Source organism: Convolutriloba macropyga, unplaced genomic scaffold (genome assembly GCF_964194025.1).
Source record: "Convolutriloba macropyga unplaced genomic scaffold, txConMacr16.3 SCAFFOLD_2528, whole genome shotgun sequence".
Classification (NCBI taxonomy): domain Eukaryota; kingdom Metazoa; phylum Xenacoelomorpha; order Acoela; family Convolutidae; genus Convolutriloba; species Convolutriloba macropyga.
In genome coordinates this window covers 10,001-25,033 of record NW_027451763.1, presented here as the reverse complement: position 1 = coordinate 25,033, position 15,033 = coordinate 10,001, and the positions used below count along the sequence as shown (strand labels likewise).

At 39.0% G+C, this 15,033-nt stretch overlaps 1 protein-coding gene across 1 annotated transcript in view; it reads left to right on the top strand.

The window, feature by feature from the left end:
* The first annotated feature begins 13,746 nt into the window (after positions 1-13,746).
* Positions 13,747-15,033, top strand: part of LOC142356942 (uncharacterized) — a 1,540-nt gene continuing 253 nt past the window's right edge. Inside the window, exons 1-2 of the mRNA XM_075408684.1 lie at positions 13,747-14,259; positions 14,879-15,033. The exon at positions 14,879-15,033 is cut by the window's right edge and continues 253 nt beyond it. Coding sequence (XP_075264799.1) covers positions 13,747-14,259; positions 14,879-15,033 — 668 coding nt within the window. The remainder of the gene's footprint in view (positions 14,260-14,878) is intronic.

Below are 15,033 nucleotides of genomic sequence, written 5' to 3'. Positions count from 1 at the left end.
GATTGTTCAGGAACACAGGACGAAATTAGTTAAGTGTGATTTTTGGTCGAATTCAACTACCAAACTGCTTTGGATACATAACTCTCATCAATAATTGTAGAAAAGGATGTTGAAGGGACTGAGCGGTTCCCTCATATTATTTCTAATTGTCTCAATTTGTGCATGCCCACACAACAACAAAATACAGACAAAAACAAAATAATCCGCACTAAATAAAGGACTCTAAAAGCCAATTTGGCGCAATGGTTCCAAGCCCGCATCTTAATCACAAGCTCTCAGGCTCAACTCCACCATTAATAAAACTTTTTATGTCAACTAAAAAACGTACATAGCACTGAACTTTTGGGGTAAATAAAACTAACAATTCCTGTCTACATTGGCAAAATCTTTTAAGCCAAGTTAAGCTACATGGGCAGACGGAAGATTTGGGTCTCTTCTACTCAACGTTACCGTCATGGTGTAGCTAGTGCAACATTGGAAATTCTATTATTACCATTTTCTTAAGAACTGTCTTTTTATTTATAACAACAGAATCTAAACGAAGCTGAATATAAAATGAACTTCGAAGTCTTAAAAGGCCTAACACAAATAAATTGCATGAAATTAGAGCCGATAAACATTAAAATCAACAATTAAAGGACCAATTAGAGGATAATCCAAGTCTCTTCCTAACACCACAACTGGCTTGAGTTAATCATAAAAAGAATTAGTAAAAATTAGTAATGAAAACCAATCAGACGAACTTGAAGAAATTTCTAGTAAGGTACAATCTACTGATCATAATCCCATAACACTATTTTTATTAGGAAAGAAACAATATATAGATTGTGAAACTGAATGCATAATACTTATCTGAACGTTTACACATCAGAAGGTTATAAAACACATCTAAACAACCTAGAAAATCTGACGAAAGAAACAGAAAAAAGACCTTCTGTATGGTAACGAGAAGAATATCAAGAAAGTTACATATTTCATTACAATGCAATTTGTGTTAGCTATATAGAACTACTTTTTAAATCCCAATGCATTGTTGACACAAAAATTATTCGGCAACCGTTACTGGAGTTTTTTGCTTATTTGTTTCTCACAAATAAAGATAAACAATAAATATCATTGTCTGGGGAACATTTCAATAAAATTTAGCGTCCGAAGTCCAACTTATCATGTAATAGAATAAACAAAGCAAAAATACAAATAATGAACTAAGGTTAAGCATTAACAGATGATTTCACAGATATTAAAATATTTGAAGTGGATAAAGAGAAAAGAACAAAAGGAATAATTGTTAACAATTGAACTGGTGTCATATCAAATGACAAATATGGAATTGACTTTTTAGAAAATGAATCAAGTTAAATTTCACTCCACCGCTTTAAAAATTGCAAAATGCAAACTGACATCTTTCTTACAACAAATCCGAATACGAGTATCAACACAAAAGAAAAGAATTTTTTGGTAGGTCATACAGCATGGACCACGAGTCAACATATTAACATTGCAAAGTGAAACTAAGTGCAAAATACACCCAATGAGACAAAATACTCGTTTTAAAATAATCTGGGCAGGAGCAAAATAAATATTTTTAAAATAAACTGGGCAGAAGCCAAATCAAATTTTTAAAAACTCATTCAAATTGTTTTGCTTCAGTAACGTTGAGGAAATAGTGAAACAGTGTTTTCAATGGCTTGAACAACTGTTAAAAGACAGTATGCCTAAAGCCACATTACATAGATCTAAATGGACTCCTTGGGTAAAAAGCACGGCGTCTCGTCTCTTGAAGACATTGTCAACTCTGAAAGGACAAATTTCAAACGATGAAGTCTGGCAAAGCTAGTAAAACTAGGAGCACGGAAAAACATTTGCGTAAAACTCTAGAAACAGATCAAACTTCCAGAAATAATTGCCTTCAAGACACAAAAATAGAAGATTCCCAGAACCGATTCGTTACAAAGACCAAAAACAAACAATGATAAACAAAAGGCAACGTTTTTTTAGGAGTTTGTTCACATGTAATTTTGAAAACTGACAGAAGTCAAGAAAAATCTATGGAATTCAAAACCAACTTTTTCAATAAGATAAAAAATGATCGAACAAAAATCAAACAAACCCTTGAAAAATAGACACAAACACGACTTGCAGTCACAACAACGTGGGGAGTTTTATCCCAAAAAACTTTTCGAAGTCAGTCTTTATTGTTTGCAAAACAGCCAAATTGCACTTCTAAAGATTTCTAGGAAAACTGGTAAATTAGTATAATTTTAAAGGATAATGAAAAAGCTAGCGCAGAGCAATATAGACCAATCAGTTTATTCTGCAAAATCTCAAACAATTTAGCAAAGTGAAATTCGATAAAACATACGAAAGTGTCAGAAGCAGTTTGACCTACCTGCAAGGACTCAGACAAAAGCGATTTGTCATAATTCAAATACTCGTCTTTCCCATCAAACTCTATAACTACGACGACAACTAGAAAGAACTTTACGTGTTATACTAAGATTATAAGAAAACGTTTTGCTTTGTCCCGCATAGGCCACTGATGAATAAAGTACAGGGATAGGGTCTTGGAGGATATATTTTTTAAAAATACATTCAAATCACGTGAGAATAAAAATGCTGAAAAAGTAGTAGAAACAAAAGAAGTCAGCTTGGAGACAACCAAATTAACTAGCATAATTCCCCCTGTGATACCTGACGTTATCATTATTCAGTAATTTCCTTCATGCAGTATATTTTATATGATGCCCTAAGTTTAGTTCATTTATTTGCTCTTCATTATTTATTCAGTTTGCGTCTTGTGATCTGTTGTTAACTTTCATTCTGCTAACTTTTGCAATTCAAATTCAGTTCTACATTTCTCTTCTTGAATTTCGCTCCGCGAGTAAGCGCAAGTAATTCGAATTAGGATTTTGCTCCGAGGAATCACCAAAATAAATATTTTACCCATATTCGCACCGCGAATCACTACTCTAAATAAATTGAATACGACATGGCGCAGCCAGCATCTAAACAAACGCCCCCTGGAATCGACTCGTTTTGGGACAAACTTACACCCAATCCTCCTCTTCGCTGGGTGAAATGGAGAGTACAGTACAAATTGGCACTGTTGGCAAAAGAGAATATCATTCTCGACATGCTACTTGGGCCTAAACCCGAGATGATGGTAGAAATTTTTCTTGAGCAAATTTACGAAGAAACAATAGTGGGTGCTTCCGCACAATCAGAGAGAGAGAGAGGAACGCGCGCAACGCGCAACAAAAGATGAACTGGCAAAACAAATGCCAACAACTCATAGAAGTGGAGATCATATGTTGTGATAAACCGTGGCCGTTGGCAGATCGCAAAGCAGTATCCCAGCTTTATCTAAGCATCGGGATAAAAAAACGCCGCATTCTTAATTGCAAGAACCCGCACATCTTGATCGACACTCTCACTACTGTTGACTTCTGGAAGATCGTGGAAGAAGCATTCATCCGCCCTCGCAACATAACTTTCGACCGTCATGTTTTCCTGATTACAAAACACCTTCGGGGAGAAACTGTAGAACGTTTCTATGGAAAATTAAAGGAACTGGCTGAAAATTGTGATTTTGAGAACAAGGAAGAGACCCTGATACGCGACGTTTTCATCACTAACCTGATAGATCCTAAAACACAGAATGAACTTCTGAAACAAACTGTCGAACTGCGGCAGGCTTTAGAGTTAGCAATCAACATGGAACTCGGGATGCGAAATCAGCATCAAATACAGCAGCACAACAAAATTGTTGTCCCAAACGTTAACGCGTCCAATTTGCCAAAAAACCTGAAACCCATATTGGCAAAATACGAACAATGCTTCGAAACAAAACAATCGCTCGACTCTCTACTGTTCAAATTTTGGAAGAAATTGGCTCCCGAACCACCGTGAAAAATGTATCGCGAAAAGCAAAACGTGTTATAATTGTGGTCTCTTAAACCACTTTGCGAAGGTTTGTCGAAAACAAAAGAACGTGAGTACAAAGCCAAAGAGTTCAAAAAAAATATGGTGCGTGTTGTGGAAGAAGAACCGCACCCTGAGGACTCAGTGAATTTCCTCCAACCAGCCAAGCTGTACGAATCGTACTACAGTAGCGGAGAAGAAGAAAATACGGTTGCAATGATCGAGACTTCTGTGGAGAAAGTAGAACCACTCAACATGCCCTTCAAGATTGGTAATATGAACACTACACTCCTCGTGGACTCCAGAGTGCGTGCTTTATTCTCAACCGTTCACTCGCATCGCAGATGGTACACAGCAGCTCTCCCGCATTCTGGATAAATGACACGGTGCCCCCACAGCTGCGGACTTTCTCAAACGAATCAATTCAGGTTGAGGGAAAGATTCAATCCCCAATAACGAGCAAAGTTTGGACATGTGACTCAGCCACTTTCACAGTTGTAGCTGACAGTTTAAATTCTCTAATTGGCCGTGATTTGCTTGATCAACTTGGACTTGCAGTAACTCAATCTACATCTCTAAAAGGTAACCGTGTCAACTACATTTCATCTTGCGAATTCAAAGAACAGATAGCCAAAACTTCCCCTGATTTGATATCGCGTTTTATCGCGTAAAGTCATGTAGCAAAATCTAAGTTTCAGAAAGATTGCCAACCTAGACGTCAGAAAGGTAGACGTATTCTGACTAATCTACAAGACAAATTAATAGTGAACTTATGAAATTGCTGGACGAAAAACACATCATAAAACTTTCAAGTTGTCCTGACAAATATTTTATATCACCCATTGTGGTCACGGTAAAGAAAGACCAAACGATAAAATTTGCACCGGAGTCAAAGGTAGTAAACGAAGCTATTCACAAGAATTAATGTCAGATGCCGAATATTGATACGTTAATTGAATCCATGTCTCAACAAATAGGTGCTCCCGCGCCGCAAAACACAACGTATTTTTCTACGCTTGATTTGAAATACGTCTACAGTCAATTAAACTTAGACACTAATACAGCTAATCATTATAACTTCAAAATTATTAGTGGTGACATGACTGGCACGTATAGATTTCAAACAGGATTCTACGGATTTACGGATATGCCAGCTGAATTTCAAAAAGCTATGGATTATACATTAATTGGCTTGAAAAATACATATTGTTTTTTAGACGATATCCTGATTGTTAGTAACGGATCTCTGGATGAACTTAAAAGCTATGTAATGAAATGTCTTCAACGATTAGATGATGAAAATTTTAGGATAAATCTTCCTAAATGTCATTTTGGAAAATTAGAAATTGATTGGCTCGGTTACCATATCTCACAATCGGGTATCTCGTCTCTCAAAAGTAAAACAGCTGCGATACTAACACTTGAGGCTCCAAAAACTGTAATGAAACTCCGTTCTTTTTTGGGAGCAGTTCATTATATTGGAAAATTCATTCCTAATCTTGCCCAAATTAGTCATCCCCTCCGCCCTTTATTGAAACAGTCATCAAAATTTATCTGGACGGCGGAACATGAGAACTGTTTCAACGAAATTAAAACTCGCATCGCGAACGCAACTGCAAACAGTCACTATAACCCGCCACTCGAAACGCGCGTGAAATGTGATGCGTCACGTTCCGGCCTTGTAGCAGCACTGGAACAATTAACAGTGGATGGGTGGAAACCAATTGCATTTGCGTCCCGATTTTTAAATTCTTGCGAAGAACGTTATAGTGTAAACGAACTCGAACTTTGGGCGTAGTCTGGTCAATCGAATATTTCAAAAGTCAATTTTATGGAAACTTTGTACAGTGATTACGGATCATCGTGGACTTCTCTCAATCTTGAATGAAAATAGATCGAATAAGTCCTACAATAGCAGATTGACCCGCTGGGTCGATCGTTTACTTCCATTTCAATTTGATATCGGACACCTCCCCGGAGCAAAAATGGGGCTGGTTGATTACATTTCTAGATACCCATCTCAAAAAGCTAAAAAGGTATCTGCATACGATGAGGAATTTGTTGTTGCGAAACAAAAGTTAATCTCTACATCTATTAATGCATTAGAGGTAAACACTACAAAATCCGCATCTCATTTACATCAATTGTTAACAAAATACGACCTCGCATTGCAAATCACACCTAAAATTGAGGCACATAATTCCGCATTACAAATCACACCTGAAATTGAGGCTAATACTAAGACCATAATTTCAATTAGCACACACGCAACTCGAGTAAGCGAACATGTTTTCTACAATTCACCCGCTCCGCGACTGCTAGCCTCAAATGTTAATAGTGAATTAAAGCATTTAAATTATGTGATATGGGCGTCGCAAAGTCCGCTTAACACTTCTCTCGCTCAGCAAAATACAAGCAAGAATAAGCAATTATTCCAAATTAGGAGTAAAGTAGCTCCCGCGCAGCGCGAGCCTCATATTAATCAATCACAAATCCCGCCAATTAAAACACTTTCCCCAAATATCAAGTCATCACCCAAAAATAAAATCAGTGCTTTTTGCCCCTTATCACTCTACAATCCAGTCGTGTATTTCAAGCTCAAACCATTCCAAATTAACTCAATCATTGTCTGCGTAATCGCGTTCGGTTTAATGATGCATCCCGCACAGCGAATCAGCAATCCACAAGTGGAAACGTAACCCGCTCCGCAAGTCAGCGATCTAACTCGCCAAACAATTCCCGCACGGCAAATTAAAAAATTGAACCTTCAAATGACCCTCGTGAAGCAAGTTCGCCTATAAATACAACATCTACATCTCGAATTTGCATTTCGGTTGCTTTATATAGATTTCGGTTGCTTTCTTCCATTAAATGTTCTTCTGGACTGAGCTCCTTGTTTAGGAATACCATTTTGTCCATAAGTTTGAAGAGCGATAACAATATCTGTTTCCCTCCGGTTGCAGGGATTGTTCACCCTGAGATTCAACGTTCTCGTTTTGTTCTCGTTAATATTTTCTTGCCGTTTCAGGTCTCGGATTTGACAACTGGTCTGAAGATGATCGAAGATTTCGTGGAACGCATTTAGATCAATGTCTGCTCTATCTCGAGCATCTTTTGCTTCTGATTAAGGTTCTCCTTTAATTCTGATGAGATCGTAATTTTGATGAAGAGTTTTTAATTTTTTGAGGGTTTGGTTTTATATCAAACGGATCGGTTTTGGTTTTCTGTTGATTTGAAATGCGACTTTAGCGCCTCGAATGTTGTTTGGATGAAGTGCAGACTTTTTCAGTTTTTTCGTTTTTTTCTTCATTTACAGTTTGAGTTCTTTCAGATGTTGTCTTTCTGACAAAAAGGTCACGTTTGTTTGTAACTACAAAATCATCGCGAAAGAGTAGGATGTTTCGGCTAAATTGGTTTGGTTGATATTTTGTTCGAAGATCTTTGTGCATTTTGTTTTTATGTGCACTGAGTTGCCACACGATACACAATGGTACAAACTATCACGTTTATGTTCTGCTTCAAATGTGATTTTGTGAACGCTGCTCATTTTATAATAATTTTTTGACTCGAGACAGCGATAAGGCATAAGATATAAGCAATTCGATGTTATCTTTTTCCTGAATTGCGTTTTTAGGGAAAAAAAATTGATTGGAGAGCAGCTGATAGCTCTTTAGATAAGATATATTGCAAAGAACAATCAATCTCAGAGAGACCAGAAGATTGCGGTGGACTCTGGAAAAGAAATTTACTGCAAACTGCAGGTTGCGGTATGAGATAGACTCACAACTGCTAAAACTTCTACTGTTGAAGCCACTCTGTGAAGGGTCCGCGCTCACACCTCGACTAACTCTGGCACTCGTGTTTGCAAGGTTGGTTTTCTGTTGCTAAGGCTATTGATTAGCGTTTGTAAAAAACGTATGCCTGCAATTGACTTAATACCTGAGAGGGTTTTTCCTTTAAAATCAACTTCATATTTGTCGCTCAAGTGAATTTCGCAAAGAATATACTGTAAAATCCCTCTGTATCCCCAAATAGTAGAAAGCAATAAGTTGTACAGATATTCGTTTGCTTTGGTGTGAGAGGATTTTTCTCTCACTCAGTTTAACATTTCTCTTTCTGCTTCTCAGTCAAAAACGTGGGGAACGGCCAGAGGAGAATTCTTTTCGCAACTTCCTCAGGAATAGTATCTGGGTTAGGAATGCCCTTCGTATGAATCGTTTCCTCCAACGAATAATGCAATCAGATTGTACTTGCCCTTTGTAGGTATCAACATTTTTGCGTGTTGATTTGCGCTCTATGTAACGACAAGGTTTTGATGTTCAAAAATTCTAGATACCTTTCCCGGGAATCGGCAATAAATGAGCAATTGTTCTTTGATGATTTGAAAAAAATGATATCTCATATTAGAACAGAAGAGTGCCACCACGGCTGCCCCACTAATCCTGTCAATTAAGGTTTGACGTTGTCCTGTTTAACCTGCTGTGACGTTTTTTGGATCTTTTTGCTGTTTTGTGTCTTTTCCGGTTCTGCCCCCCGCCCAGTGGGCGCATATTATTTGAACAAGCAGACGCACATTCCATGTTTTTACATAAAGATTTACTAAGCACCATTATGGACTTTCATAACTTTCATAACTTTGGTATATAACGTTCTGGGTTGGGAACAAACGGAAGAGACCCCTGGTTTTAATTTAGACCGTGGGTCAGCCAGCACTCACATCTGTTGTTTGCCCAACCACGCCATCTGTTGATGGTGTATTTACAGCTTGAGACAGCTCCTATTCTTCTATGATTGAAGTTTTTACTGGATACTTTTCTTATTTCCCTCTTTTTTCTTATTTCCTTCCTTAACATCTTTTTTGAGATAAACCTATCGCGAGTTTCTTTTTAACGAGATTTGTACACTTTGTTTACCGCACCTTGTTTTTGCTTACCTAGTCAGATACGTGATGAATAGCTTGATGGCTGTGATAAACTTATTAAATAAGTCGGAGACTGTCCCCGGCCTATCTGTTTCAGTGAATTGTTTGCAGGCCCTGGCAATTGTAGCACACTTATTATCTTATAGGGTTTTTTAAAGCGGCAATGTATGCTATGGTTTATATCGTTGGAGCAAGCTCACTGGAATGAACAGTCCTTGGCCTACCATACCAGTCCAGATGATCTTTTTTTGGAAGATACTACCACTTGAGGGGACTGTGTCTCAACGGGAGGGCTATCAACCCAACCAAGGTCCTCCAAGGGTTGTTGTCAAACGATGGGTGCGTGGCGAGAAAGACCAGAATTATGATTTGGCACAATATTATAGGTAGTTCAATCAATACCCATCGAAGCAACAGTTATTGTCCTTCCCCATTCCTAAATTGTTGATTCCTCTTCAACAAAATTGTGAACGAATTGATGATATCGTGTAAGTCAGACGATTTGGAGCGCTGCAAATTCTGGATAGACTGAGGAGTACTGAAATCATTATTTTTGCCGCCTCTACCGAGCTAATATATCATTGGCACAGCACACCCCCCAACTTGCGAGAGATCACAGTAAAGTCCATCAGTGCACTAAAGTTGAATCCAGATTTTGTCTACAGTGTAGAATGAAAATAGCAAACTTGTTCATTTTGGACCCAAACACTTTACAGCGCAAAAATTGCAGAAAAAAAGCAAAAAAAATTATCCAAGAATTACCTTGACCAGAAGAAGGCAAAGAAACAACCATCAAATTAAATGACTGTTTTATACATTGTAACTCCTAGATCTTTAACTGGTGAGGAGACACTTTGTTTAAAACTTTCACAAAATACCTGATCAAACTATTAAGACTACAAATCAGACCCCAATAATTACATTTGGCAAATGCAAGAACGAATTTAAAAATATTAGTCTGCCCTGTATTTTTGGGTTGATTGGTTTCATTCTGAAATTTGCTCCGGTGTTCCTGTTAAAATTTTGAGCGCAATGAACAGCGTGGCTGGTCTTTTGTGGCTGCGTAAGAAATATGAAGAGCGTGGTAGGCAGCGTCTCAGTGAGGAAAACATTGACTGTGCAGAGATCCAGTCCAAAATGGGCGCAATTGAGAGGAGAATTTTAGAAAACTGCGATTCCTTAAACCAGCTTCCGAAGAAGTTCGAACAAGAAATTGACTCCAGAATGTCTTCCCTTCAACAAGTTTTCGACGATAAATTTAACAAGATCTTAGCAAAACAAGGAGAGTTCCCCGTCGAACTCAAGCAAGCATGAAACAAGCCACTTATTGTTCTAGTTCCCAATATCAAAACAGTCATGCATGAGATACTTGAGCAAAAAAATAGAGACAAAATTGATTGAGAGAGGCGTGAGAGCAACATAATGATTTTCCGTGTTCCGGAAAGCGGCAAAAAGGAGGCACGTGACAGTGTTCGCGACAATGTGTCTTTCATAGAAGACCTGTGTTCAGATGGACTTACGTGCTCAAAAATTCCTGTGTTCATTGCAGTCAGTCTTTTTGCCGCTCCGTGTGATAAAGTTTCTAGAACTAGACTACTCAAACTTGTTCTGGAAAATAAGGACCATAAAACCGAAACCTTCATTTGTCTTGAGAACCTCAAGTTCGCTTAACCGAAGTTTGAAGCAATCAAATCAGCGTGTCTCGTGATTATTCGAATTAAACACATGATTTGATAAAACAGAGGATCCAAGCAAAAAGTGATAACAAGTTACCTGCTTTGGACGACTATGTCTATTTGTCAGAGGTCCCTTGAGTCAGCTTGTAGTTCATCGACAGAACAGAAAACAGGCTGTAAGAAAATCTAATGGAAACAATCTTTCATGACTGGATCAATCTTTGAAAGTTTTTTAATTTAATATAAAGCGTTTTATCAGTCTTCAGAGATGAATCCATATAGTTGATTATTACCATCGTGAATTTAAACTTCTGATTATTGCTGAAACTTGGTTCACGGATGATATCAGCAGCAGTGAGCTCCTACTTAATAATTTGAATTTTCTCAAGGCAAATAGAACAACCACGGAAAATAAGAAATCAAAGCATGGTGGTTGCCTAATTGCTATCGACAACATTTTGGCATACAGCGAATTGGGTTGTTCTGAGCTATCCGAATCTCTGGAACGTTCGCTTTGCGTTTGCAAACTAATTCAATCAGAACCATTTTTTTAGCGCTGCTCTGCAACCCGACCACTGGAAGCCGTTATCATTTAACAAAAGAAGGGGTTTCAGTCTTGTTCTGTTTCTTGCAAGCGAAGTGTTGTTGTATCCTTTGTTGGTGATTTTAATGTGCCTGGTGTTTTCTCGAAAGCATATGAATCCGAAAATGACTACGAAGAACATCTCATCAGATACGCGTTAATTCTCAATTTGAAGTAAGCGGTAGACCTCCAAATCGCGGCTTTGTCTTGCTGGGATCTTATATTCTCAAGCAAAGATGAGCTAATTTCAATTGTTTTCAGAGATGAGCTTGACTGATGATGTTTGATTTTTCTGATCGTTTTCTTGTCCCTGTTATAGTTGCTACCTCAAACCGTAACCAAAGACGGCCGCATGAAATCTGCTTCAATTATTGTAACTTTGATTTTGACGCGTTGAAAGAAGACATTGCCATAAATACTCTCTTGCCGTTTTGCAGCGGCTACAAAGATAAAACCACGGATATATGGTGTAACTGGTTTTTTTCTCAGCAAGAAGCATACCCCTGGAGAAAACAAGAAGCGGCAACGGCATATTCCGTGGTCGTACTTCATAAACAAACCCAATACGCTGAGAAAAAATTTGGAACCAAAGCAAATATCTGACGTAAGCAGGGTGCTACAACTTGAAAAGAACTGTGGTGAGACGCGGAAAAAAATCAAGCAAAATTACAGATTGGAGTTGTAACCGGAGAGGGAAATTTTGATGTGCTCTAGAAAGAATTTTTTAACCGGTATTTCAATTCTCTTGTTACAGATTCATACTTCAAATATTTCTATAGCAGATAAGACCATGTTTTTGGAACTCAAAACTTGAGTTCCCATCAGATGACATAGAGCGTCAATTGTCTACCGTTAACAGTACGAAGAGCAGAAGACCCGCTTCGGCCCCCGATGTTTTCAAGAAGACTGCAAAATCTCTGGCGCGATCAATAATAACATTAGACCAAGACAACATTAAGCGTTTGAAAACTTTTCAACTGCCTGGAAATATGCAGTGGTGTCGCCAATTTTCAAAGATGGAAAAAAAAGCTGTCAAATTATCGACCAATATCCCTTCTGAACGTTGTTTCCAAAGTGCTCGAAAAGTTAATGTTGCTTCTTCATGCGTATCCCAAGGATCCCTTCTTGGGTCAACCTTATTTTTGATCTATATCAACAACCTTCCTTTGACATTGTTCTACTCAATGGCGCTCTGATTTGCTGATGATTTAAAACTTCTACACAAAGTGATACAGAAGTGCAGCAGAAAGATCTGGATAACTTACATCAAAGGAGCGTTGCAAATTGTTTGTTCTTCCACAAAAAGTGTACAGTCAAAGAATTTTTGTTTTTTAGGCATAAGAAACATTGTTCTGGTAACACATTTCTGAATAACGAAGCTCCTTTTAGGAACAAAACAAAGGTCTATGTCTTGTCTTGACCAATAAACTGAGCTGGGGCAAGGATACGATACGAGAATTCGTTTATCGTAATCGCTGAAAGCGTTTTGTGATAAGGCGTAACACTGCTCCCTCGTTACCAACGGAAACCAGGATCCAACTTTACCGTGCAGTGCCCCCTCCCATTGGTTAAGTGCGCATGCAACACAAAACCGCCGGCATTTGTCTCCAGACATTCGAGAATGGCATAGATCAAGAAGGATGACTCCCGCTAGGGGGCGTTGGAGGAGCCGCAATGTGGGGCCCCTCCATACGGGTTAGAGGTACTTCGGGCCATAGGGCATCTAGTCCCTTTTTTACCAATCGGGCAGTTCTTGGTGTACGACCATCTGTGGTCGAGCAGTGGTTCTGAACACTTTTGATGAGCGTATATGTCCTAGGACATAGCGGGCACTGAAGTTTTGCCTCATCTTCTTGTTGTCTCTGTGTGTTCCCACTCAGTTCAGTGCTCTGTGGTTTGGCTACTATATTCTCAGTGACATTATCGCTTTCAACTATTGTACACTGAGGGTGCGCCTTTCCCATGTGGTCAATCCACCATCTGATTTGCTTGCATGTCATTTTGCAGCCCGTAGCTGGACAAACCATTGGCACATTTGTGGGTTTATTTGCTTGGAAAGGAGTCATGTCCGATCTTTCGCCACTTTCAGAGTGGTCGTTTCTCAGATGTCTACGCATCTCTTTTGTTGTTGCAAAGTGCTTTGCACAGTTTCCAATCTCGCAAGCAACAACTTCTTTTCACGTGTCCACTGATTTTACTTGAGTATTTACGTTCATCGAATACTCATCGAATACTTTTGATGGATTTCTTATCCCTTCTTCAATATCTCTTACACACAGTCTCTCTAGATCAAGTTTGAGTGCCCGCATCCAAACTTTGGAATACGTCTTTCTCCTTCGCGTTATGAACTCATCATCTTGCAGCTTCTTGAGACTCAGCCAGAGCTTCGCTCTTCTTACTGCGAGTTCTATCTTGATATCAGATCAGTGGAATTGCAAGTCACTTTGCAACGAAATAGTCATCTCCGTGCTCACTGAAAGTATGAATAAGCGACGAATTAGGCTCTTCGCGCTAAATGAAACACACCATCGAGGGTGTAATGAAAACACATTACAAACTACAAACTGAACAACAGTGGTGTAACATAGGATGCAAAAAGACAATCTGCTGGTGTCGGTGTGATCTACGACACAAAACAGGTGAAGATGATTAAGTTCATACCAGTTTCGGATAGAAATCCGAAAGCATTCATTGAGACAGCGGGTGCAAGATTGAAATTGGGGGTTACCTATGCCCCGACTGAGAATGCTGATGAAAGTGAGTATCCAGCAGAATTAACGGAATTGGCGGAATACACTCGGAGTTCAGACCAGATCTATTATGAAAATATTCTCATTTTGGGAGACCTTAATGCAGCGAATGGCCTAGATCTGAATGACCATGTGCCAAAACAGATTGGGAAGGCAGCAGCAAGTGATGAGAGTAGCCGGAATGGTTTCCTCCTTGCTGAATTTGTCACTGAACAAAAGTTGAGAGTTGAAAATACTTTCTTCTTGAAGTCTGATGTGCGAAAGTGCACATGGAGACATCCGAGAACCAAGGAGCTCTCTCTGAAAGATTATGCACTGACAAAGTTGTCGGCAGCAAAACATCTCAGAAAAAGAGACGTGAGAAGCTCTTGGGAGGATAGTCTGGACTCCGATCATGCAGTGCTGATAGTATGCATTGAAAAGTGGCCAAAAATGAATCCAAGGAAACCTGCAAAAGCTGCTGAATGATGTGCGTAGCAAATGCTATTTAATCTTTCGATCAGCTCCTGAGCTTGAAAAGCTGACACATGCTCTCAGAACTAAGATCTTGAATCTTAGAAAAATTAACACTGTAACTGATGTGTTGACAGAAGTAATCAACAATCATGAGCTCGCAGAAGAGACTCGGTTGATAAAAACTGACTGCTGGACTGCTCAGCCAGCGCCGAGCAAAGTGGAAACACTTCGAAAGAGAAAGGCAGCGCATAAACTGTACCCTTCTGAAAGATCAGAGAGCAGAAAGATCGAACGAGATCAATTGAACAGAGAAGTGAAAAGAATCACATCTGAATGCAAAGAAAGAGCAGTCGAGACAAAACTTAAAAGGTTTGAAAAACAGCTTGATGATAATGAAACTAGAATGGCCTATAAAATCTTGTAAGAGACATTACGAACTTGCAGGGTAACCTGGTTCGAGCGTAACAAGAAAATGAGCGGCCCCAGCAGAAGTCAGTTTCAAGAAAATTATCAGAAGCTGTTCAAGCAATGACTGACTCAAAATGCCACGGTGCTAGAAGCCCTCTCGAAGGAGCCGAATAGTTCTGAAGACTTCTGTAAAGAGCCCAATGAGGCTGAAGTTAGAACAACCTTAAGAACCCTGAAATCTGGGAAAGCACCTGGAAAGAGTGGCATTGTTCCAGAAATGCTGAAGGTGCTTGAGAAGGAATTGAGACCTCTTTTCAC